This window comes from Carlito syrichta, unplaced genomic scaffold, assembly GCF_000164805.1.
Source record: "Carlito syrichta isolate Samal-C Ts95f unplaced genomic scaffold, Tarsius_syrichta-2.0.1 Scaffold305725, whole genome shotgun sequence".
Classification (NCBI taxonomy): Eukaryota; Metazoa; Chordata; class Mammalia; order Primates; family Tarsiidae; genus Carlito; species Carlito syrichta.
In genome coordinates, this window is record NW_007249821.1 from 242,445 (window position 1) to 268,885 (window position 26,441).

Here is a 26,441-nt window from a genome sequence, read left to right on the forward strand (position 1 = left end):
TGTATAAAGCAAAGGAAGAAGAAAGCAGTACAATGTCAATGAACTCTTAAAGGTCAAATGTGGTTGGGGGACCACTCTAGACTCGCAGGGAGTTGCAGACACCAGAGGGACTACACTCACTTGCGAGCTCTTTTCTAGGAAGCCCCCTGGGATGGGGATGTGGGTGGGCTGCCAGGGGGACTGGCCCCAAACCCTGCCCACCCCGCTTACTCAGGACCCTCTCCCATACAAGGCTTCAGCCACAGGGGGAAGCCAGGAAACCCTCCGGCCTTCAGAGCCGTGGCAAAGACCCACTGCTCTGAGGAAAGGTAGAAGCAAGAGCTATCTGCCCCTAGGAAAGAGGGTGGTAATACCATGCAGAGGTCAGTTATCATTGAGGCATGGGCAGAAATCTGTCCAAGGCCAGTCACAGATCCAAGACAGGGCTGGGCTGCTGTAGAAGGGAGGGGCAGGAATGCTGAGGGAGCCTGGCTCACAGGTCTTGCTTCAGATGGACGACTGTGCAGGAGGTTCAAGAATGCCCTTGTGTGCACTGTAAACCTCGCACGGAGAAACAAGACGCAGTGGTTCACCTCTGAGAAGGGGCAAGAGCATGGGAAGAGATCCTTTCTGTGGTGCAGAGGTCACTCAAAGCTAAACATGGAGCAGGAATAAGAGAAAAACTCTCTGGCTCCACAGGCTCCACAAATAGCACAAGGTAATAACAGCAGCCAGTCCCCTGCTGGAGGAACACAAAGTCTGGGGGGCACCAAGGTGACGATGTGACAACAAAACCCAAACCCAGCTCAAGTACTGACTGGATCGACCCAGCTGCCCCTGCCCCTCACTGTGACCAGCATGACCAAAAAAGAGGCCTGCCCACTTCTAAATATCTTTTTTTTTTTGAGTTGTGATCTCACTCTGTCACCCAGGCACGACCATGGCTACTGCAGCATCTACTTGCTGGGTTCAGGCAATCCTTGCACCTCAGCCTTCCAAGTAGCAGACACTACAGGTGAGTGCCACCACACCTGGCTAATTTATTGATTTACAGTAGAGATAAGGTCTTGCCAAGTTGCCCAGGCTGGTCTTGATTGCCCAGGCAATCTTCTTGCCTCTGCCTTGAGGGTAAATACTATCATTTCAGTCTCTACAGACATAACGCCACGCACAATGTCTGGCATCCAATAATATGTTATGAGAAACACAAAAAAAGCAAGAATAAAACTTGCCAAATTCCAAGAGATAAAGCACAGATTTTGGAGCTAACAGACAGGGATTTTGTAGTAATTATGATTAGGAGGCTAAAGGTGCAAGTGGAAAAGGAAGACTACATCTATGAGTGATGGAGAGAATCTCAGCAGAGATGGAAAATGATGCAAGAGTCAAATGGAAATGTTAAAAGTAAGAACAGTATAGGAAACAAAGAACTCCTCTAACAGGGTTAGCAGCAAACTGAACACAGCTGAGGCAAGAATCAATGAACTTGAAGATAAATCAGAAGGGATTATCCAAACTGAAACACAAACACAAAGGGGTGGGGGGGGGAGACAGAGCATCCAAGATAATTTTTCAAACATGACAAACCACAACAAATCACATATCTAAGATACTCAAGAACTACAGCAGGATAAATACTACCCCATTTCCCCATAAAACGCACACAGAGACATCATAGTCAAACTTCTAAAAATCAGATAAAAAGAGAAGATCTTGTAGCCAGTCAGAAAAAAGGAACACATTACTGAAGGAAGGACATTACAGCAGACTTTTCACAGAAACTATGGAAGCCAAAATACAGTGGAGTGGCTTTTTTTTTTTTTTTTTTTGAGTTGGAGTCTCACTCCATCGCCCAGGCTGGAATGCAGTGGTATGCTCATGGCCACCCCAGCATTGACCTGCTGGGCTCTGGTGGTCCTTCTGCCTCAGTCTTCCAAGTAGCCAGAACTATAGGCGTGTGCTACCACGCCCAGCTAATTTTTAAAATTTATTATAGAGACGAGGTCTCGCCAAGTTGCCTGGGCTGGTCTTGAATTCATGGGCTCAGGCAATCCACTTGCCTCGGCCTCCCAAAGTGTTGGGATTACAGGCGGAGCCACCAAGCCTGGTATGAGTGGCATCTTTAAAGCACTGAGTATAGAAATCTGTCAGTCAGATTTCTATACTCTGTGAACAATATCTTTCACATATTAAGGTAAACTGAACAATTAAGTTAATGGTAGATGGTGGGAGCCATGTTTCTCACTGTTGGAGTGGGAATTTATAAGCAAGTAAGGGGAGGCAATGAGAATGATCCATGTGGTGATGCTTAGAGTAGGAGACCGTAAGAACTCATAGTTGGCTTAATATTCAGATACAGATAATTATGGATGAAAATACCTATAGATCTGAGTATAGACACATATGTATTTCTTTGCTGTTAGCTAAGAGGGCTTAAAAGAAATGTAGTTAGCCGGGCTCAGTGGCTCAGCCTGTAATCCCGTGCTTTGAGAGGCTGAGGTGAGTGGATTGCTTGAGCCCGTGGGTTCGAGAACCACCCGGGCCACTTGGCGAGACCTCATCTCTACAATAAATCAAAAAATCAGCTGGGCATGGTAGCGCATGCCTGTAATTCCAGTTATTCAGAAGGCTGAGGTGGAAGGATCGCCGGAGCCCAGGAGGTCGAGGCTGTGGTGGCCGGGAGTGGCCACTGCACTCCAGTCTGGGTGACAGAGTGAGATTTCAACTCAAAAAAAAAAAGAAATGTAGCTTGGTTTCTAATACCATTATCCAATTAAGGGAGCCAGGACTCCTTGGAGAAATGGCTGATTCTAAGATTGAGACAGGAAATATGAAAGATGAGTGAGCATGGAGCGTCTTGTAGTGACCGAAAGTAGCAAAGTGCTCAAAAACATACAAACAAACACACCCAAACCTATGCTGATGGGGGTATGTGAAAGGAACACAGAAACCAACGGAAAGCACTCCAAACAGTCAAAACTGGAACAATTTGGGAAAGAAGACAAAACAACATAGGATATAACCCAAAGAATTAAATAAATATCCATGAGTCCATAAATAATTGGTCTAGATACAATGATTGGATACATTACTCAAGGAGGGAGAAGAAACCAGTCTCCCATGCAGAAGAATTCCAAGTAATCCAGGCAGATACTCTGCCCTCAAGGACAGGGAGTGTCACTCCCCACTCCTTACGTGTGGGCTGCATACAGTGACTCCCCTCCAAAGAGTATGGAAGAGGGGGGGTGGAAGTGGGGATGGGGACAGCAGCTTTACAGTGGAGAAGCCTAACACACACAACCTCAGCCAGATGATCAAGGTCACCATCAACAGTTGATAGCTCATGGTGCTGGTATGTGCCTTCACACGATGTGAGGAAAATGGTGCCTTACATCTGTGATCCTCTTCCCGAATCACCATAAACCCTGTCTAATCCTGAGAAAAACACCAGCAATTTTCAGCAGAAGGGCACCTACCATATACTCGACCAGCTTCCTCAAAACTGTCAAGGTCATCAAAAACAAGAAAAATCTGAGAGACTATTGCATGAAGAGGGACCTAAGGAGACGTGATGACTAAATGTAACATGGGATCTTTGAACAAGATATTACGTAAAACTCAGGAAATCTGAAGGAACAATAGCCTTCAGCTAATAATACTGTATCAACATCGGTCCTTTAATATAACACAGGTACCACGCTAATATAAGATGGTCATGACAGAGGAAACAGTGTATAGGGCATATGGGAACTCTCTGTACCATCATCTCAATCTTTTCTGTAAAATGGTTCTACGGTCAGGTGTGGTGGCTCATGCTTGTAATTCCAGCGCTTTGGAAGGCTGAGGTGGGAGGACGGCTTGAACCCAGGAGTCTGAGCCAGCCTGGGCAGCATGGCAGGGCCTCATCTCTACAAAAAGGAAAAAAAATTTTTAAATTAGCTGAGCATGGTGGTGCATGCCTGTAGTCTTCTCTACTAAGGAGGCTGAGGCAGATGGATTGCCTGAGCCCAGGAGGTCGAGGCTGCCGTGAGCTGTGATTGTGCTACCACACTCCAGCCCAGGTGACAGAGTGAGACTCCAACTAAACGAAACGAAACTAAACTAATAAAACAAAACTGTTCTAAAAAATAAAGTCTATTGAGAAAGCTGAATGGTGGTTGTCAGGGGCGGGGGGAATGGGTGCAACATTTCAGCTGGGAAAGATGGAAAGTACTGGAGATGGATGGTGGGGATGGTTGCACCACAGTGGGAATGTGCTTGACACCATTCAACTGCACACATAAGAATGATTAAACTGGTGAATGTCCCACGCAGGGTCTCCACCCAATCATCCCAAGCAAGCATTGAGTGGGGGTCTCTGGCCTGCAGCAGGCCCGGTGCAGCTGTCTACAGCAGGCCCCAGAGACAATGGGCCAGCCCGTGCTTCCTCACACAGCATCCAGCCTTGAACTTGAAGAAAGCCAGGAAGTGTTGCATGTGTTCCTGATCCCATCTCCCAGCCATGGTGGGTGGCTCTCCGAACCCTTTCACACTCCCCCAGTGCCCATCTCCAGGCCGTTGCCCAGGCCAGTCCCTCTTCCCAGAACACCTCTCCTCCCTCTGCCTTCTTGGCACGTGTGCAAACACTCCCTGAGCGGGCACCTACATACCATGTCTTGACAACCCCAGCTGAAAGGGACGCCTCCCTTCTCTGAACCCTGTGGCAATCTCTCTCTCATGACATTTACCATGGTTATTTCCACCCACATGTTTACTGCTTTGTTAAGCCACAAGTTCCTCAAGTCTGGGATTTATGTCTCATTACCTCTGTATCTCATATCTCAGACCCAAACACAGCACAGGGTCAGACACAAAGGAGATGTCCAGTCAGTGCTATTTTCCTTCTTCTTCTTCTGTCTGTAGATGACTCACAGTAAGGATGCTTTGTGACTCTGCCATGGCAAAGCTGAGCAACTCCTCTGCATACATACTACCATTACCTCCCTCTATGCCAGCAGAAGACATGACTAATGGATCACTGAACTCCTTCCCACTCAGCCTCAGAATCAGTGTCAACACCAGCTCTAACATACTTACACCTAGTGAAGCAGTGAGCAAATAACCATGGAAACCACTCGAATGGAGTTGGGATGTGGAATAAAGTCTGCTGTCCTTGGCAGAAACCCAGGGAACACCTGATCCGTTTCTAACGGAGTCATACGCCATCAGAATCAGATGTGCACTTGAAGCCCACATATTCTAGTGGACTCATGACTCTCAAGCCTTTGTGGGTATAACATTTAACTGTGCCACTTGTTAAAAAATGAACATTTCTGGACCCTACTCCCAGAAACTGACTGGGAGGATCTGAGGTATGCCCGGGAACTAGCAGTTTACAAAGCAGCCAGGTGCTGACGCGAATGCTCTCAGACCACAGTTGGGGCATTATTTATCTGGTCTCTACAAGTTTGTAGCTCCCCTCATTGCTCAAACCAGAAGCCCAGAGAGGGACACAAAGTGCCTGAGATAACACAGTAAGTGTCAGGACCAGAAATCAAAGTCCTCTGCAGAGTCCCATGAGAGAGACGGCTGCCTGTAGCTCCCCAGGAGTCAGGTGACACGGGGCAGACAGGGGCCGGGTGGAGAGGTTCCTGGGACCCGTGTCTGAGGAAAGGTGTTGACGAGCCAGACTCACCCCCTGCTCCATGCTGTCGTTGGCACGGTCTGTGACTTTGGAGATGAGGGTCAGCACACCTGGGGAGGGAGTAGAGCAGACAGTTGAGCCACTGCCACCGTTGCATCAGGCCACAGGCACCAACCCCAGCCCTGCCACTCTTGCCTCAGTGGTTTGGATACCCTGTGTCTCAGTCCCTGGCTGCCAACTGAATATGTTACAACAGGAAGTGTCCTGACAGGTCATGTGTAGAGATGGCCTCACAGACTTGGGAGGCGACAGGGAGACTGCCATAGCCTTTTGGACCAGGCACCACCCCGCCCATCACCAGATTCTGTCTATCAGTCTATCCTCGGGAGTCCCCATGGTTGAGGTGAAGGGAAAGCGGTCTCAGAGGATTTGGGGGCTCTCACAGAAGTCCCGGATGCATCACATGCAGCACACATCCAGCTGGTAGGGGTGGCGCTACATCCTGAGCTTGGGAACGCGCACAGAGTCCAGAGTCTGGGGAGAGGAGCCCACACAGGCACGTGGGCCCTGTCCCCAGGCCCACACTGGACTTACCCTGTGTGCTGTCGTACTCAGCCGAGTCTGGGCAGAGGTTGTTTAAATAGTCTGTCAGCAGAAGGAGAGCCAAGAGTCAGTTACTCCCTGGGGAGGCCAGCCCCTCCTGCCCACAACGGGGGCCCCTCCTCTCTGGCCAGAGATGGACGTTGGAGAACAGTGAGACATCCACCCTCTCACCGTTAGCCCCATCCTGATGCCACACTAGCCAACACCAGGCTCCCAGGGCTGCCACCAACATTGCTGCCACAGCTGCTTGTCACTCATTGACCCAAGAAACATCCACTGAGCACCTGCTGTGTGTCTGGCACTGGACTATGACTTGGGACACAAGGCGAAGCCCTGCCTCCAAGAAGCGTCCAGTTCGTGGACGGAGATGGATGAGTTGACCAACATAGTAGCGTGTGATGTGTGCTTGTACCCCCGAGGTGCCACACACTGCGGACCCTCCCTGTCGGCTGCTCTTCATCTCACTCACCCCATTCTGGCCATGCTGGCAGGGTTGCTATTTGTTGAACATGCCAGGCTTGTTCCTACCCCAGGGCCTTTGCACTTGCTATTCACCTCACCTGGCACTCTCTTCTTCCAGAATTTTTTCTTTTCTTTTTCTTTGTTTTTTTTGAGTCAGAGTCTTACTCTGTTACCTAGGCTAGACCTGCTGGGCTCAGGTAATCCTTCTACCTCAGCCTTCCAAGTAGCTGAAACTACAGGCGTGTACCACCACGCCTGGATAATTTTTTTTTTTAATTGTAGAGAGGAAGTCTTGCCAAGTTGCCCAGGTTGGTCTTGAACCTCTGGGCTCAGGCAATCCTCTTACCTCTACCTCCCAAACTGCTAGGATTACAGGCGAGAGCCATCTTGCCCATCCCTAGATATTCATATGGCTCATTTCCTCCCTGCACTGAGATCTCTGTTCAATGTCACCTCCTAAGAGAGGTCTTCTCTGACTGCTGAATCTGACACAGTAGTCCTGTTCTCTCTGTCTCGTTTAATTTGCTTTATTTTTCTTTAGAGTTCTTAACACTGGCATTCTATTAGACTCTGATTTGCTTATTTGCTTGTCTAGAGTATCAGCCCTAGAGCGTCACAGAGTTTGTCTGTTTAATCTCCTGCTATCTCACAGCATTGAGCATGGGGCCTGGTACACAGCAGGTGCTCAATCAGGAGTTACTGAACTGGATGAATGGATTCTCTCTCCCCGTGTGTGTATCTCCATGTGTAGCGTCTGTCTCTCTCAGGGAACTGTCAGCTCCCCAGGACAGGGGTCTTTGTCCGCTGGGAGCCAGGCAGAAAAACTAGCCCAGAGTTCAGAACAAAGGCGTGAGTATTCCCAGTAGGCCGAGGTGGGGAGAAAATGACATCCCCGGGGAGAGCTTGCAGAGAGGGAAGGACAGAGGACCCAGGACTGAGCCTGAGAAGCTCTGACATGTGTGGGACAGTGGAGGACGGGAGGCCATCGGCGGAGACAGAGGCGCACACAGAGGTGGGAGAAACGCAGGGGAGGACATGCTGCAGGCACCCCAGGAGGAAAGGACTCCCGAAGCAGGGCGTGGCCAGAGGCAAAGCCACAGGGAGGGCTGGCAGGTCCAGGGTTGAGAATGCCCACTGATTTGGTACAAGGGGGGCTCGGGGGACAGCAGCAGCTTTAGAGAAGTGAGACACTGGCTGAGACAGGGAGGAGATACAGGATGGGGAGAGGGGTGCCACTGGGCTTTGTGTTTCAGGATGGGAGGTGGCCGTTGAAGGAAGCTTCCCAAGGCGGAAGGAGGCTGTTCAGGACTTCGAAACTCAACTGGAGGGAGAGGTGAAGGCAGAGGCCGGCCTCGGCAGGGGCGGGAGGCTGGAAATGGAGAGCCATCCCCCCTCAGCCCCTGCCTGCCAGGCTAGGAGGCAAGTCTGTCATCACACACCTTGCCACAGTCCCCTCCCCCCCAGCTCAGTGTCCCCGGCCTCCTGTGGGGCCCACCTGTGAGAAGCACTTGGTACTGGAAGAGGCGCTGGACCACCCTCAGCAGCCGATGCTTCACGGCTTGGCCACCTCCTTGCAGACTCTCCTGCTCTCAAGAGAGGGGAGGAAGAACTTCATCAGAGACCTCTGCCTTAGGCACTAGACTCACAGTACCCCTTGGACACTGCCCCAACCACACCTCTTCCTGGCCAGGCTGAGCTTCTCTCCCATCTTCAAAACCAGGTTCCCCTCTTCCAGGAAGCCCACCTGGAGTAGCTAGACCCTGCTATGACTGTTCATTTCTCCAGGCCTACAGTTGGTGCTACTGTCAGTACCATGCCTCTCCTAGTCCTTGCTTTTTTTCCTAACATTCGTCATAGAGAAAAGCTCCCCCCACATATACCTTTTCTGCCTAGAAACGGAATTGTGGCCAGTGTGGATAATTTTCTTGATCACCCCCAATGGCCAGGGCCCCAGCTTGGTTCATGCTTTCCAACTGGGAAAGGAGAACTGTCCCTGAGATTCTTAACTGTGGCCAGGGATCCCCGAGTTATCATCTACTGCCCAAGAGGGAACATTCTGGGCTTTCCCTCCTGACAGGTCACCCTCTCGTCCCTCTGGCCAGGTCTTCGCCCTCTGCTCCACATCCTTAGCCCCACCAAGATGGCCCTATCAATTTGCATTAAGCCCTTCTAGGCCCTCCCCTGACCCCTGCATCCTCACAGCGGGGTCTCAGAAGACCACGGGACCCACCTCAAATGCATGGACGGCAGCTGCCAGCTGCGGAGAGTGGAGGCAGTTTTCACCCAGCAGACCTAGGTATCTGTCGAACTGCAGGATGTGAGTGGCGTGGTGATCAAATCCCTGCTCCCGGGCCAGGAAGACGTCGGCCACCTTCTGCTGGCCCTCCCTGCAGCGGGGAGGGGGCGGGACAGTGAGAACTCAGTCTTGTGATCAGTGCAGGGAGTACTGAAGACAGATCCCTGGGTGCAGACCCCAGCTGGAGCCCTGCACACTTGCTTTACTGTGTGGGCCAATGACTTAACATGTCTGTGTTGCAGCTTCTCCATCCGCTAGACGGAGACACCACATCATGGGGTGGTGTTTTCGTCCCTCTGCAGCCCCTGATGCAATGGAGGTAGGGTTGGGGGTCCCAGGACTGCTCACCAGTTTGACAACCTCTCCTCCAGCTCCTCCAGGATGCCTTGGTGAAGGTCGTGGATGGCTGGGAGTTCATTCAGGCCCTGCCTCAGCTCCTCCCGGGTCAATGTGTCTCGGCCCTCGTGGTCCATGTCATCCAATGCCTTCATGACAGCTCCGTGGAAATCCTGAAACCCCAAAAGGCCTGTTACCCACAGGTCAACAGGACTGAGCGTAAGGCTTTCTTGGTCGATGCCCCTGCAGCTTTGGAGCCCTGGCCTACATGAAGACGGCCATGGGAATTTAAGCCAGTCTCAGACTCAACGGCCTCACCTGCAATGCAGGTAGGATCACATACACCTGGTGATCATAGGGCTGCCTTAACTGACACCCAGAAAGCACCCAACACAAGATCCTGGCACAGAGCGGGGCTCGACACATGTGCCTTCCCTTTTTCCTCATTGGTGGACATTCTTCTTTTACAAGATGGGTGAGATATTGGATAATTCCTTTTCTAAAAAATATAAAGTTTTTGCTTTCTAATTATCAGTCTTTGAAGAGGTTTATGTGCTATGCTCTTTCAAAACAAAGTCTAAGGAAGTCATAGGCATCCACTCATGGTTTATTAAGCAGCCACTACAAGTGATAAAAATGGTGATTACATAAAACTATTCAGATCATAGCATTAAAAAATTAAGAAGTTGGGGCAGAAGACAAGACCAGCCACTGCACTCGAGCCTGGGCAATGGAATGAGACTCCAACTCAAAAAAAAAAAAAAAAAAAAATCAAGAAGGTAGACACAGTTGTTTCCACACCCCGATGTAATTGTGTTAGGAAGTGAACAAAGGAAAAAGCCAAAAGAAACAGAATGAAATGCAAACAGTGGCTGTGTCAGGCATGTAGAACGAGAAATGACTTCTAATCTTCTTGTCTCTATTCCCTAAAATTCTCTATCATGATTCAAGTACTTCTAAAATTAAATCAAACATAATAAACATTAAAATTATATGTAGGTTCTCTATTCTGTCCCATTGGTCTATGTACTTGTTTTTATGCCAGTATCAGGCTAATTTGGTTACTATAACTTTGTGGTATATTTTGAAGTCAGGTAGTATGATGCCTCCAGCTTTGTTCTTTTTGCTCAGAACTGCTTTGGCTATTTGGGGTCTTCTGTAGTTCCACATAAATTTTAGATTTTTTCTACTCCTGTGAAGAATGTCATTGGTACTTTGATTGGGATTACACTGAAGCTGTAGATTGCTTTGGGGAGCATTGTCATGTTAACAATACTAGTTCTTGCAATCCATGAGCATGGAATATATTTCCATTTTTTTGCGTGCATCCTCTTCAATTTCTTTCATGAGTGTTTTATGGTTTTCCTTGTTTAGAATTTTAATTTCTTTGGTTAAAGTCCTAGGCATTTTATATTCTTGTAGCTATTGTAAATGGGATTGTTTTCTTGATTTCTTTTTTGGATTGTTTGCTGTTGGTATACATAAATGCTACTAATTTGTATACACTGATTTTGTATACTGCAACTTTACTGAATTTGTTTATCAGTTCTAATAATTTTTTGGTGGCATCTTTTAGGTTTTTCTAAGTATTGGATCTTGTCATCTAGCTATAAATCCCCACACTAACAGTCAACTAATCTTTGACAAAAGTGCCGAGAATATACCATGGGGAAAGGATGGCATTTTCAATAAACGGTCCTAGGAAAACTAGATCGCTATATGCAGAAGACCTTTATCTCTCACCATATACAAAAATCAAACAAACATGGATTAAAGACTTAAATCTAAGACCTGAAACAATGAGACTAGTAGAAGAAAACATTGGGGAAATGCTCCAGGAAATTGGCCTATGCAAAGATTTTCTGTAAGACCGCAAAACTACGGTAACCAAAGCAAAAACAGAGAAATGCTGCTGCACAGCAAAGGATTTCAACTAAGTGGAGAGACAACCCACAGAAGGGGAGAAAATATTCGCAAACTATCCATCTGACAAGGGATTAATCCCCAGAATGTATAGGGAACTCAGACAACTCAAAAGCAAAAAACAAAATAAAAAATCTGCCCCCAAAACAAAAAATAAACAACACAGAATCTGATTCAATCAACTATAGAAATGGTCCCTGAAAGTGTAGCCTTAATAATCTGATTTTATAATGGGCAAAAGATCTCAATAGACATTTATCAAAAGAAGACATACAAATGGGCAACAGATATATGAAAAATGCCCAACATCCCTAATCATCAGAGAAATGCAAATAAAAACGACAATGGATACCATCTCACCCTTATTAAAAAGGTTTTTTATCAAAAAGACAGGCGATAACAGATGCTGGCGAGGATGTGGAGAAGGGGACCACTTGTACATTGCCAGTGGGAATGTAAATTAGTACAGCACCATGGAGAACAGTAAAAACAACAACAACAAAATCTGAAAACAGAAATACCATATGATCTGGCAATCCCACTACTGGCTATATATCCAAAAGAATGAAAATCAGTATATCAAAAAGACATCTGCACACCCATGTTTACCGCAGCACTGTTCACAACAGCCAAGATACAGAATCAACCTGAGTGTCCATCAACAGATAAGTGAATAAAGAAAATGTGGTATATATACTCAATGTAATATTATTCAGCCATAAAAAGAACGAAATCCTGTAATTTGCAGTAACATGGATGGAACTAGAGATCATTATGTTAGACTAAATAAGCCAGGCACCGAAAGACAAACAGTTCTCACTCATGTGTAGGAACTAAAAAAGTGGAACACAGTTGGGTGTGGTGGTATGCACCTCTATCTAGTTCCAGCTACTTGGGAAGCTGAGGTGGGAGGACTTCTTGAACCCAGGAGTTCGAGTCCTGCCTGGGCAACATAGCAAGACACCATCTCTAAGACAAATAAAGTGGATCTCATGAAGATGGAGAGCAGACGGTAGTTTAGTTACCAGAAGGCTAGGTGGGCAGGGGCACGAAAAGAAGTTGATTAATGGGTACAAATATACTGTTTGATAAGAAATAGGATCTAGTGTTAGACGGACCAGTAGGGTGACTATGGTTTGCAATAATCCATTATACATCTCAAAAGAGCTAGAAGAACATGAATGTTTCTAGCATAAAGAAAAGACAAATCTTTAAGGTGATGAATGTCTAAGTATACTGATTTGCTCTTTAAAAATTATATGAATGTATTAAATGATCACATGTACCCCAAAGCTATGTGCATCTATTATGTATCAAGAAAGAAATTTTTAAAAAAAAGAACATAAGACTTCTTTCTCCCTAGGATAGCATTTTATCTTCAAGGCAACCTGCTCTTGTGCGAGGTCCAGCTCTACAGTTTTAGCTACACGGGGGTGGGGGTGGGGGCAGGTGGGAGGAGGATCCTGAAACCACCTTGAACTGTGGAGCAATGCACACTGGGAAAAACTCCAGGTCAGAGATCATGGGTCCCAAATCGGGAAGGTCAAACCACCATCCTAATACTCAGGAAGGATGATCCTCCACCTTGTTGGACTGCCTCCTTAATAGGGCACTCACTACCAGGCAAGACAGCTTATTCCACTGCTAGAAAGGCCTTCTTTATACCAAGATCTGAAAGAGGAAGTACCTGAGAGACGGAATGGGCAGCCCTTCTTCCAGGAAGCCTTTCTGGACCTCTTTTCTTCCAGAAAGACATGCAGAAGAGCTGGGAGGAGTAGAGGTGGCAAGAGAAGGACAGGGAAAAGGGCAGGGAGGTGGGATGGGGAGAGAGTGGGAAAGGGCGAGAGAAAGAAAGACAGACAGGAAAGCAGAGCCATCGAGAGAGGGAGGGAAGGAGAGTGTGAGAGAGAGAACAGAGGGAGGGGGCCATGATAGGGAGAAGAAAGGAGGGCTTGACGGGGAGAAGCAGCAGTGAGAGACACCACCTCATCCGCAATCCCAACATCTGCCCAGAGGCACCCAGACTATCAGACAGGGGAGAGCAGATGTGGCCTTTGCAAAGGTCTCTGCTCCCTGAACACCTCATCCTGTCCTGCACTGACCTCCTGCTGCCGTGGTGTAACCTGCTGTGCTGGGAGCTGCAGGGAAGGCATGGGCGAGGCAGCCCACCCTGGCTTGCAGCCCACCCTGGCTTGCAGCCACCAGGAGGGAGAATAAGCTGGTTCCTGCCTGAGGCTGGCCAGTCCCAGGCCGGCATAATCAGACAGTCTCAAAAAACCCCCAGCCCCATCGTGAAGATCAGAGACCCTGAGGGGCTGAGTCCTGAATTAACGAGTGGATTCTCTGGGCATGTGTATCTCTGAGTGGGGCCACGTGCTTGCGCTGTTCTGAGAAACCGAATCACCTTGTGCGTGAGTTATCAGGCCTTTCCCGAAAGAGTTCCAGAGGGTGGGGAAAGCGAGGGCTGCGAGCAGAGCAGCTGGGTGCCGGGAGCAACTGGAGGGAGGCGATGGGCACTTCTGCCCACAGCTGGGTCTGTGGTACTGGGGCCATTCTGAACCTGGGGTGGAGGTTTCCCTGCTGATGTGGGGCTGGAGGGCCTGCTCTTTCCTGTGACTTTCCATGTTTAGGGTCCTGCCCCCAGCCCTGCAGGGTCTTCTCAGCCCTGGCATCCCAGGAGAAGAAAGAAAAATAGTCCTGCATCCATCCTGATGAGGGCAATGACCCATCTTACTTGGGTGGCTGACTGACAGAGGACTTTCAACACACTCTGTCATTTGTTCCGGGCCAGGTCCAAGAACAGCTGCACCACAGTATAGCTGAGTAACTGTGGGGAAGTTGCCACCTCTCTGAGCCTCAGTTTCCCCACCTGTAAAATAGGTAGAGCACGAGGCTGCAAAGAGACCTATGCTAATGATTAAAACTGCTTTGTAAACTGTAAAGTGCTGTTCCCATGGTAGTTGTGATTATATTTTAGACAGGACGTGGTCAGAGCAGTAGCCACATGTGTTTGGTTTCCTGCTATGTTTCTAAGATCCCACAGAGTACATAACACAGAAGACACATGAGAAGGAGTTTTATAATGCTTGCTGATTGACTAACGGCATGCCCTTCACTTAACAGAAGAGGAGAGTGACTCATGGGGGGCCAAGACCAGAATCGATCACCCTGATGCTCAGGTCCAGAGCACCACAGGTAGAAGGTAGGGAGAGAGAGAGAGAAAAGGAGGGAAGAAGAAGGAGAGAGGGTGAGAAGGAAGAACAAGCAAAGACAAGACTGTGGTTGTATTTGCATCTCTCTTCAGGGAGCTTAACTATTAATTGCTCTGCAAGCTGGCTTCTCGTCTATAATTAATTCTCACTGAATCGACTCAGTCCCAGTGGGCAGGATGGCCATCACCAACATGACACATTTCAAAATCTGGAGCGTAATTGTAATTGCCACTAACATCCATTCTTAAACCACGCTCACCGGCTAGAAGTGCCGAGTGCCAGCCACGCCATCCATCACTCTCTGAAAGGATTTTCCTCCGTCTCAAGAATGCTGGTCCTTCATCGCACCTGGTAACCCTGGTGTCCATCTCACAGGGAGGAAAAGAAGTGGAAGGTACATGGTCCTCACTCCCTGATTCACTCAACGAACGTTCTGAGCGTGTGCCCCGCCCTGAGCCCTGAGGAGAGAGAGGAGGCAGGGAGGTGCACCTGTGCCCTCACAGAATTTGAAACCTGAGGGAGAAAGTCAGGGCCCAGCAGACGAGAGAAAGAAGACCTGGCCTAGCTCTGGAAAAGCCTGCCAAGAAGACAGTACCAACACCGAGACAGGAGGGGAGTGTTCCCGGCAGAGGGGGCAGCATGTGCCAAGGCTCTGAGGTGGAAGAGCGACTCAGAAGTTGAGTATGGCTTGGGGGGAGAGTGTGTGTGTGTATATGTGTGTGTGTACACGCATGTGCACGCATGCCTGTACCCTTGCAAGAAGTGCACAGGGCAAAAACAGGATGGCACTAGAGGGTCAGGCAGGGGACCTGTCCTACAGGGCCCTGCACTCCCATCAGCTCTTTGTGGAGTTCCTATTCCAATCTTACAGGACATCCTGAGTCAACACCTAGGGAACACACCTGAGTCCTTATCTACCTGGAGAAGGGTCTATGTGTGCCCTTGGGCAGGTCATTTCATCTCTGATTCTGGTCTTGGCCCCCATGACTCACTCTCCTCTTTGGCTAAGGCAGGACCAGGCAGACAGTCCATCGGGACCTCAGTTTCCTCCTCTGCAAAACGGGGTTACAAGGGAAACCCTTCTCCACGGGGTCTGTGCTGACTGCCAACCGTTGGGTTTCAGGAGTCTTTGCGGACAATCCTAACTAGGCTAATCTGTGCCTTCCTTATCCTCTATATTAAGTTTTACTTATCTCTGTATCTCCAGCACCCAGCCCAGGAAAGGCGACCAGCAAATGGTGACAGCTGACATCCACTAACACGCTCCCTACGTGTGCCAAATGCTTTATATTTATGTAATCCTCACAGCAACCCTTGTTGTTGGTGTTATTCCAAATCTTACCAAGCAGGGCTTTAGTCCTAGAGAGACCAAGGAACTTGCCCAAGGCCGCTAAGACAGCAAACTTTGAGCCCAGCTCGGCCTCATCCCAAAGTCTTGGCTCTTTCCGTCACTCCACCTCGATGCCTCATCTGACCAATGGCCCGAGCGGAGCTGGTGACGTGCACGAGGTCAAGGAGTGAAGCCAGAATCAGGTCTCCAGAATCCCTACTGGGGCTCTCTGCTCAGCTTCAGGGATGCTGGGGCAGCCTGGTGAACAGGCCTGGTGTGAGGACCCCCTCTCCGCCTCTGGAGCTCCTACCCAAACTCACAGGGCTCTCGGGAATTGGACCTAGGCTTGCCTGCAGGGCAAGTGGGGACCTTCCATTCAGGGGCCAAGTACCCTGGTCTCCAGGGTTTGGAGTTTTCCAGGTTGTACTGCATCTCTGTTCTCTGGACTGAACGATTCTTGGCTGGCCAGAATGTCCGTCTGGTAAGTGGTCAAACCACTGATATTATGGCGGAGAGTTAAGTGGACATGCTGGGCTCCCATTTGGCCAAACACATGCCAACCTCAGACATGACCTGATCATGTCACCAACATGCCTTGGCAGGCTGTGAGCTGTCCTGGGGACATGACTTCCCTTGGCCTGGTCAATCATTGGAGAGTACTCTGGAAACTTGAAAATAATTCTCTGTGGGGCAGACAAAAATATCTTAAACTGTAAACAAAAAGTACTAACCATACAGAAACAAAGCAATAAAATGGACTTCACGTTAACAGATGAATATGTACTAATTCTCTTCTTGTAACTTTTCTGTAAATTGTAATTATTTTAAAAATGAAAAGTTAAAAAATAATTTAAAAAATGAATAAGATAAAAAGCTTAAGAATAAATTTAACATAAGAAGCACAAAACCTGTACTCTGAAACCGACAAAGCACTGTTGAAAGAAATTAACAAAGATCTAAATAAATGGAAAGACATGCCATGTTCATGACGTAATGCTGTTAAGGAGGTCAACGCTCCCCAGGTTGACATACAGGTTTGTCTCAATCCCTAGCAAAATCCCAGTTGCTTTTGTGTGTGTGTATGTGCAGAAATTGCCAAGTTGATTCCAAAACCCATAGTGTGCAAGGCACCCAGAGGATCTAAAATAATTTTGGGGGGAAAAAAGAACAAAGTTGGAAGACTCCCACTTCCTGATTTCAAGACTTACTATAAGGCTATAGGAATCAATCCTGTGTGGTCCTAGCCTAAAGACAGACATGTGTAGATCAGTGGAATAGAACTCAGAATCCAGAAATCAGCCTGTGCATTTATGGTCAAGTGGTTTTCAACAAGAGTGCCAAGAAAATTCAGTGGGAAAGAATAGTCTTTGCAACAAATGGTGCTGGACAACTGGATATCCACATGCAAAAGAATAAACCTGAACTACTTCTTTATAATATGCACAAAAATTAACTAAAAATGATTCAAAGACTTACATTTAAGAGCGAAAACTATAAAGTTCTTAAAAGAAAATGCAGGAGTAAATCTTTGTGATTTGGCACTGGGCAAAGCTTTCTTAGACATGACACCAAAGGCACGAGCAACAAAAGAAAAAGTAGATAGACTGGACTTCATAGAAATTAAAAATGTTTGTGCTTCAAAGGACACTATTAAGAAAGATAACCTACAGAATGTAAGAAAATATTTGCAAATCATATATCCAATAAGGGACTTGTTTACGGATTACAATAAAATGGCAAACAACCCAGTTAAAAAATGTGCAAAGAATTTGAAAAGACATTTCTCCAAAGAGGACAGAAAAGTGAGCAAGAAGCTCATGAAGATGCGTGGTATCATTAGCCATTAGGGAAATGCAAAATCCAAACCACAATGAGATGCTGCTTCACATCCAGTAGGATGGCTATAAAAAGATGGACAATAACAAGTGCTGTGAAGAAGCCGAGAAACTGGAACCCTCATCTCGTACTGTGATGGTGGGGATGTAAAATGGTGTGGCCACTTTGGAAAACAGTCTGGCAATTCCTCAAAAGATGAGAGTTTCCAAAGGACCCATCAACTGTATCCCTAGGTATATACATGCCCGAGAGAATAGAACACTTATGTTCACACAAGAATCTGTACATGGATGTTCAGCTCGGCATTTCCATAACAGACAAAAGGTGGAAAGAACCCAAATATCCATCAGCCGAAAAATGGATAAACAAATTGTGGTGTTTCCACATGGTAAAATCATACTCGGCAATAGAAATGAACAATGTACTGATACACATTACAACACGGAAGAGTCCTGAAAACACTATGCTAGGTGAAAGCAGCCAGACATAGAAGACCACAAATTGAATGATCCCATTTAGATAAAATATCAAGAATTGGCAAATCTATAGAGAAAAAAACTAGATGGGTGGTTGCCTGGGGCTGGGGGGTGTAGGGGGAGGGAATGGGCCATGACAGCTCGGGGATATGGGGTTTCTTTTTGGGGTGATGACAATGTTCTAAAATTGACTGTGGTGATGACTGCACAACTCTGATAATAAACTAAAAACCACTGAATTTTAAGGGACTGAGATTTATTGTATGAAATTTATATCTCAACAAAGCTATTTTAAAAAGTGAAGAGGGAAGTCACAGGCTGGGAGAATATGTACAATACCCATATCTGAACATGGACTTGTGCCGAGAATACTTACAGTGCGCCTATAAATCAGTAAGTGGAAAAGGCAGACACCTAAATTTTTTTTTTTTAAAAGGCAATAGACACCTTTCAAAAGAGGATTTCCAAATGGCTAATACACAGAAGGATCAACACTACATTTTATTAATCAACAGGGATATGAAAATTAAACCACAGTGAGACACCACTAAGCCATCACCAGAATGGCCATGAGTACAAACACAGACAATACCAATATATGCTGGCAAGTGTGTGGAGTACATGCTCTTTTATGCTGGAAATGGGAATACATACTGCCTCCTTGTAAGTCTATGTGGCAGTTTCTGTAAAGCTAAATCTATGCTTAGCCTATGACCCCACAGCAATTGCATGTGCTGCATGTGCTCCCTAAAAGATACATGTAATAACTAACATTCATAGAGGCTTTATCACAGCCCACAACTGGAAACAACGCACGTTTTCGGCCACGAGAGGGCAGAGAACCCACTAGGATATCCCTACAAAAGAAGGCCAATACATAGAAGCACCTGGTGAGTCTCAAGCTATGCTGAGCTAAAGAAGTCAGACACAAGAGAGTACATCATTCAGGATGCCCTTCATGTGAAATTCAAGACCAGGCTCCATCACCGAATGTGGCAAAAAGCAAAACAGTGTTACTCTCTGGGGAGGTATGACGGGAATCTCCCAGGATGATGCAACATTTCCATCTGGGTGGTAGTTACAAGTGTACACACACACACACACACTCTCTCTCTCTCTCTCTCTCTCTCTCTCTCTCTCTCTCTCTCTCAAGCCATACCCTTAAGAGTTGTGCACTTAACTGTATATAAGTTCCAAAATATTTTTAAAAAAGGAAAACAAGGCTGGGCGCAGTGGCTCAAGCCTGTAATTACAGCATTTTGGGAAGCTGAGGCGAGAGAACTACCTGAGCTTAGGGGTTCAAGACCAGCCAGGGCAACTTGGTGAGACCTCATCTCTACAAAATAAAATAAAATAAAATAAAAAAACAAGCTGGGCATGGTAGTGCATGCCTGTAGTTCCAGTCACTTAGAAGGCTGAGGCAGAAGGATTGCCTGAGCCCAGCAAGTGGAGGCTACAGCGGCCGTGAGTGTGCCACTGTACTCTAGCCTAGATGACAGAATGCAACTCTGACTCAAAAAAAAGAAAAAGAAAAACAGTTCTCTGAGGCCTCTGGGGTAGGGAGGACGAGTGAGGGCTCCCCACTTTTTCTGCCTCTTCTCCAAACCCTTTGTGGTTTCCCACTGCACTAAGAGCCAAGTTTAACTCCTTGGCCAGGTGATCATGGTTCTACGAGAGCTGGTCCAGCCCGCCTCCGCAGTGTACTGCTCATCGCTAATTTATAGTCGTGGTTCTCCAATTCAAGTATGTAGCAGAATTACCTGTGGGCTGACCAAAATACAGAGGGCTGTTCCCTTCTCCACCCCTCCAGTTTCCATTCAGCAGGTCTGGGGAGGGGCTGGATAATTTTCATGTCTCAGAATTTCCCAGTTGAAGCCGATGCTGCTGGTCTAAGGACAACACTTTGAGAACCACTGTTTTATATGGATTCTCTCTTCCAGTCTCTGTATCTTAGTTCTGAGTTTCCAGCAGCCGATCCACATCTTGCTGATCTTTCAAAGCCATTTCAAAGGCCACCTCCTTCATGAGGCCCTCCTGGGCTACTATAACTATCAGTCTAAGGGCCTCTCAAGTGTCCTACAGCCTCCAAAAATCTGGGGTCATAGCCTGAAGGGAGCCACCCCAATCTCAGGGATGTCTTTGACGTCTCATGTGTTAACTTAAAAAGTAATTCATATTTTATATTAGTCTCCAAAATACATCCATATCTAATTTATTTAAAATTATGTATGTAGAGCAAAACAGAGGCTCTTGAAAAATGTGCCAGGTTTAGCCAGTGGCCTTGAGTCCACCCGGGCACCTACTGCATACCTGGGGAGGGGTGACATGCATCCCAGTCTGAAAAAGCAACAGGCTTTACAAAATATTGGATTGCCGGGCTCGGTAGCTCAGCCTGTAATCCTATGCTTTGAGAGGCCGAGGTGAGTGAATTGCCTGAGCCTGCGGGTTCAAGATGCACTTGGGCAACCTGGCAAGACCTCATCTCTACAATAAATCAAAAAAATTAGCCGGGCGTGATAGCGCGTGGCTGTAGTTCCAGCTACTTGGAAGGCTGAGGCGGAAGGATCGGCAGAGCCCAGTAGGTTGAGGCTGTGGTGGCCAGGAGCGTGCCACTGCACTCCAGTCTGGGCGACAGAGTGAGACTCCAGCTCAAACCCCCCCAAAACCCAAAATATTGGATCACGAGACTACTTACTTGCCCGCATGCTTCTAAGCAGCGGGCCTCGTGGGCCTCCGGCCTCGTTCACTTTTGTTTTCACTCAGATTTGCTCAACTTTGTTTACAACAGGGCTAATAAATGTTTGCTAAATTCACTCTAATTTCTCAAGCTTAGATGCAAATTGGAATCACCTGGGGGCTCTCAGCTCCCCACAACCAGGCTGTGCTCCAGACCAAGTAGATCAAAATCTCTGAGGGTGGGACCTGAGCATCTGTGTTTTCCAAAGCTGAGGCTGGAACCAGTGTCCTCCAAGATGCTGGTTTCTAGGGGACGGGGTATTACGGCATCTGTGCCGAAGGGACTTTCCAGGATCATCTATCCGTGGGTCTCAGATCTTACTGTCCAACAGAATCCCCTGCAAGTCTTGTTAAAATACAGACGGCGGGCCCCACCCCACAGTTTCTGGTCTAGCAGGTCTGGGGTGTGGCCCAGGAACGTCCATATCTCACAACTCCCGGGTGATGCTGACACTGCTGGGCCGGGACCACACCGGAGAGTCACGCATCACTGGGCCAGGACCACATGGGAGAGCCACGCATTAGATGAACATTTTTCACAGCGTGCTCAGTGGAGACCCAGGGTTAATGCAGGTGGAGCCCAAGCCCTAACTCTGGCCTTCACTACCCCCATCCACCTTCACACTGAGGTTCTGAGTAAAATGTCATGTAAAACAGGATTCTGTACCTGAAAACATTTGAATCCCACCAACCATCCCATTGTGAAGAATAAAGGAGGAAGAGACTTTCAGGGTCTCGCATCAACTGCTTTCCTTGGACTGTAGGAAAATGTAAATGTAAAGAGCTCCCCTGAAGTCTCCTCAGGAGGTGAAACACGCAAACCTCCAAGCACGGGTGCTCGGCCCCCACGTGGGTCAGGCGGAAGGCAGGTGTTCTTTCTCACAGACTCAAATCTGCCTCTCTCTGACCTCCCAAAGATCGGTGTGCCTGCTTTGCCCTGAAAGAGCCCAGAAATGACTTAGAGGCAGGAAATGGGGCCTCCTAACCCAGTTAAAAATTACTTCCTGGCATCACCCAGGGGCAGGAACAAAGATAAGTGCAAGCCACAGTCCCCGACCCTAGGAATGCAAGGGTCCTCCTGGATTCACGTTACCTTCCCCAGCATCAGATGCTGTGTTAAGACTTGTTCTGGGTCAACCTTTTGCGGGCATCTCCCATACTCCAACCCCAACACAACCCACCAGACCAACCTTCCCTAAACCTCCTTTACAACATCCACCCTGCTGCCTCTCTTGGAAACACCTGGCATGTGGTGTTCTGGCTCTCCTGGCTGTCTCACCCAACACTGTCACACCCTCCTCCGAGGTGTGCTCCATCCATTTGTTCCTACCTTCTGTCTGTCAATGCCCATCTCAACACCCCTCTTCCAGGAAGCCTTCCCTGACTTCATTCCTTCAGCTCACACTGATGCCCCTTCCTAAAGCTCCTCTGGAAACCCTAGGACAATTTCACAGCTGTTTGTCTTCTCCTCTCCTCAAGGCTCTGGAGTCAAATAGTCTTGGTCCTACTTCACACAGTGTGACCTCGGGGAGGTCACTCACCTCCCCTGAGACTCAAGTGTTTGGACCCATCCAACGACCTGAGATTTATCACGCACAGCCATGTGCAATTAGACGAGATGATGTGTGCTAAGTGCTGAACCCACAACAGGGGCTCAACAAATGCCTGTTCCCTTCCGCCACCCTCCTCCCCTGGAGCAACTGGTCCATCAGACACTGACTTTAACGAGAAGCGAGAGCTGCTAGGTGGGGAATGGGGGATGGGGGCAAGCGGACAGCACACCAATCTAGATTTGAATTCATGAATTCCAGCTCATGGATTGGCGAATAGCAGAGTCCCTCCAGATCCTGAGCTTGCCCCGGTCATGTCTGCACTGAAGGCACAGCCAAATGCAGCCTCTACCCAGACAAGGAGGGCTCTGACTGGGTCTCCTCCCGCCGCAGTAGGAGAGGGCGGGCTCTGTCCCAGCTTCCTGACGCCCTTTCAAGTGGTCACTCCCCTGAGTGAGAGGGGCGGTGCTGGGGGTGGGAGGGGGCGAAGGGAGACCCCTCGAAGCCACTCGTTGGCCTTCGGCACTGAGCCCTTCCCAATACTCAAGCCCCTCCTGGGCCCTTCAAGAACCTCCTTCCTCCCTGGGTGCCTGAGAGCCCGGCCTCCCCGACATCCTCCTGGGAAGATCCTGGTGCCAGTCAACATCCACACCCGATCACCTCCAACGCCCACCTCCTGTGCCCAGCTGACCCTGAGGACGCCCTGGCCTGAACCCCTCGCCCTCAGCAAGACCCACCCTATACCCATCACTGTCCCCCACACTTGCCCTGGCCCCTCTGAGGACCCGCTGTTGGAGTGAGTCAGCAGGCCAGACACCTGGAGCCAGCCTGGCCTCTCCTTCCCCAACCCCCACTGCTGCCAGCCCCAAGCATGCCATCTTCCAAACCAAAAAGCCGCAGGACTCAGCAGCGCAGGGATCTCCCAGCCATCTCCTCACAGACTCTCACGAATCAAGCCCACGGCTCAGGAGGCTGACCCTGTGCTGCCCCCACCTCTCTGGCTTCTCTCTCCCTCTCCCTCACAACTCTCCAGCCAGGTTGTCCCTCTTTCAGTTTCCCAAACATGCCATTCTTGACTGGCTTCCGGGCCTTTGCACATGCTGCTTTGTCAGGCATTGCCTTCCTCACTGCATGCCAACTTGGCTGTTGGACACATTTTCCTCTGGAAATCCTCCTCTACTCCCAAAGAGACTGGGCTGGGAGACTCCCCTGAAACCCCTAGCCTTGGCATGCCCCCTACCGCTATATTCATATTGTTCTTGTCCATGCCTTGTCCATGTCTCTCTCTCCAGTCTTTCAGTTCCTGGAGGGCAGGGCCCTCCCCTCCGTTGCTCACTCCTACGTCACCAGTACCTGGCACTCAGGAAGTTTATTTTTACCTTTTGAAAAGGGCTCTCACTGTGTCGCCCGGGCTGGAGGACAGTGGTGCAGTCATGGCTCACTGGAGCCTCAAACTCCTGGGCCCAAGCGATCCTCCAGCCTCAGCTTCCTGAGTAGCTTAGACCACAGGCGCATGCCACCACGCCCAGCAGGAAGCATGTTTGACTGAAGAAATGATAGGGCTGTTGGGAGGATTGGGCCTGCCATCATTCATCTGTTGAATACTTATTGAGTGCCAACTGTGTACCAGGCATCACAAGCCACTGGGAACAAAGGAATAGTCCAGCTCTTTGCCCGCAAAGAGCTTAGAGTATAGTCAGGGAGCAGACAGTACACAAGAACCTAAGAACATCGCCAGAACACATGAAGCAAAAACCGACGGAACCGATGGGAAAGACACACAACTCAACAATAGTTGGGATAGCAACACCTTAGGCTCAACCATGGACAGAATGACGGGACAGAAGCTTGGCGGGCACACGTGGAAGACTCAACACGACCAAGCAAGCCGGCCCAAGCAGCACCTTCAGAGCATCCATCCAGTGAGCAGAGAAACACACCTCTTTCAAGGACACAGGGAGCGCTCTCCAGGACGCGCCAGCCCACGCGCTCGGCCACAAAACACATTTCCATACATTTAGAAGGACTGAAACCATGCAGAGTATGTTCTCCAACTATAATGAATTAGCAGCAGTGACGTGGAAAATACATGAATGTCTGGAAGTTAAACAACGTAGTTTTAAGTAACCTATGGGCCAAAGAAGAAATCGCAAGGGGAACCAGGAAATATTCTGAGCTGAAGTTAATGAAAATATAACATAGTCAGTAACAAATACACAACTCGGGTAATTTCAAATTGTGAAGGGAGCTGTGGAGAAAATGAAAGGCAGCAGGAGACAGAGAACAGAGGCAGGAAGGATGCTGGAGGGCTTCACCCTCCCGAATCCACTCCCTTGCCACAGACTCACCGTAGCAGGAGTGTGTCCCTGCCCCCTGCTTGTGGGCCTGGCCTGGTACCTGTTGTGGCTGATGGGATGTGGGCGGAAGTGGTGATGTGCCAGCCATGAGCCTGACTCTTAGCAGCCCTCCGCCAACCTATTCCCTCCCCTGTCACAGCCATGGGGAGAACTCTGCCAGGGTACCTGCTGCGCCTTCAGCCTGGGTCCCAGAACGAATACACAGGAGCAAAGCCACTAAGCTGAATCCAGCTTTGACCAGTTTACTGCCAGTTGACCCAGCTTCCCCTGCAACCAGCAGTGCCCAACAGATAGGAGGAAACGTCGTTGAGGAAAGCTTTGAGCTTCCAAGGGGACTAATTCCGCTGGGAGGTATGACCTTTTGTTCTTCCCCATTTTGCCTTCATCCTGCCAGAGACACAGATGTGATAGTTGGAACTGCAGTAGCCACCCTGTGTTCGTGAGGAAGCCTAAAATTGATATAGTAGAGACAGGTGGAACTTTGGTCCCTGAGACTTTGTGGAGCTGCCAAATTTAACCTGGATCTCCTACTTCTAGATTTGCTGTTCTACTTTCTTATTTTTCTTATAATAATTCTTAAATAATTTAAACCATCATAAGTGGCTTTTTGTTATTATCAGTCAAACACAGCTCCTAAATGACACAGAATTATTAGGAAAGGCTTCTGCAGTAGACTGTATTTTCCAAAAATGGCTGCAACAATATCTTCCATCTCACACAGTCTTTGGTGGAAACTATGTCTCCTCCCCTTGAACTTGGGTGGACCTTTGTGACTGTCTCAACTAATGGAGTATGGTGGAAGTGGTGCTACATGATTTCCAAGGCCAGCTCATAAAAATGCCACATCCTTCCTCTTGGCTTTCTCGTGGGACACTCAGTCTTGGAAGCCAGCCACCATGCTACAAGGAAGACCAGACTTGCCTGTGCCGAGACCACTGGAGAGGCAACAGGTAAGCGTTCTGGCCAACAGCAGCCCAGTGGAGGGCCCAGATGACAGTCAGCCTCAACAAGCAGGTGTGTGAGTGAAGACCCCTCCAGGTGACCCCAGCCCCCAGTGAGCCATCGGGTCACCCCTGGTCTTTGAATCTCCCAGGTGAAGCCTTGGATGTTGTCGAACAAAGAGAGACTCCCTCCACTGTGCCTGTCCGACTTCCTGGCCCAGAGAATCTGTGAGCATAACAACATGGTTCTTCTACACCACTGGGTTTGGGGGCACCACTAGTTTGAGGCAGTGACACTTGAGCTGAACCCTGAGTAAGAAGAAGGAACTTGCTATGAGAAGATCAGGGGTGAGACTTTCCAAAAAAAAGAAAAAACCCAGTGAGACGATTCAGAACAGCAGGAAGACCAGGGCGGCTGCATCAGTGATGAAGCAGCAGCAAGAGGCCATGCTGATGAGGGCGGGGCCCCGTCACACGGGCCTCTTAGGCCAGGGAACGTCTCCAGAAGCTTCAGGTGGTGACAATTTCCAGGGCTGTCTCTCCCAGTCAGCAGACTGGCTTCTGAACAGGCCTTCAATGCCTTAGCCCAAAAGAGGGGCTCAAGGGAAGAATGTTCAGCTTCTGTTAGGAGAGGAGTTTGTTTAGATGAGAAAACAGAAAGAACTGAAGGTGTATGGGCCATGTCTACTCAAAATTTCTACTCACAGCCGGGCTCGGCGGCTCAGCCTGCCATCCCGCGCCTTTGGGAGGCTGAGGTGAGTGGATTGCCTGGGCCCGTGGG

At 48.6% G+C, this 26,441-nt stretch overlaps 1 protein-coding gene across 1 annotated transcript in view; it reads right to left on the reverse strand.

Annotated features, from left to right (window-relative positions):
• Positions 1 to 26,441, reverse strand: part of FGD5 (FYVE, RhoGEF and PH domain containing 5) — a 70,683-nt gene that overhangs the window by 25,296 nt on the left and 18,946 nt on the right. Inside the window, exons 4-8 of the mRNA XM_008062494.1 lie at positions 9,312 to 9,472; positions 8,898 to 9,054; positions 8,163 to 8,250; positions 6,197 to 6,247; positions 5,654 to 5,712 (exon numbers count right to left, since the gene is read on the reverse strand). Of these exons, the coding sequence (XP_008060685.1) occupies positions 5,654 to 5,712; positions 6,197 to 6,247; positions 8,163 to 8,250; positions 8,898 to 9,054; positions 9,312 to 9,472 (516 nt within the window). The remainder of the gene's footprint in view (positions 1 to 5,653; positions 5,713 to 6,196; positions 6,248 to 8,162; positions 8,251 to 8,897; positions 9,055 to 9,311; positions 9,473 to 26,441) is intronic.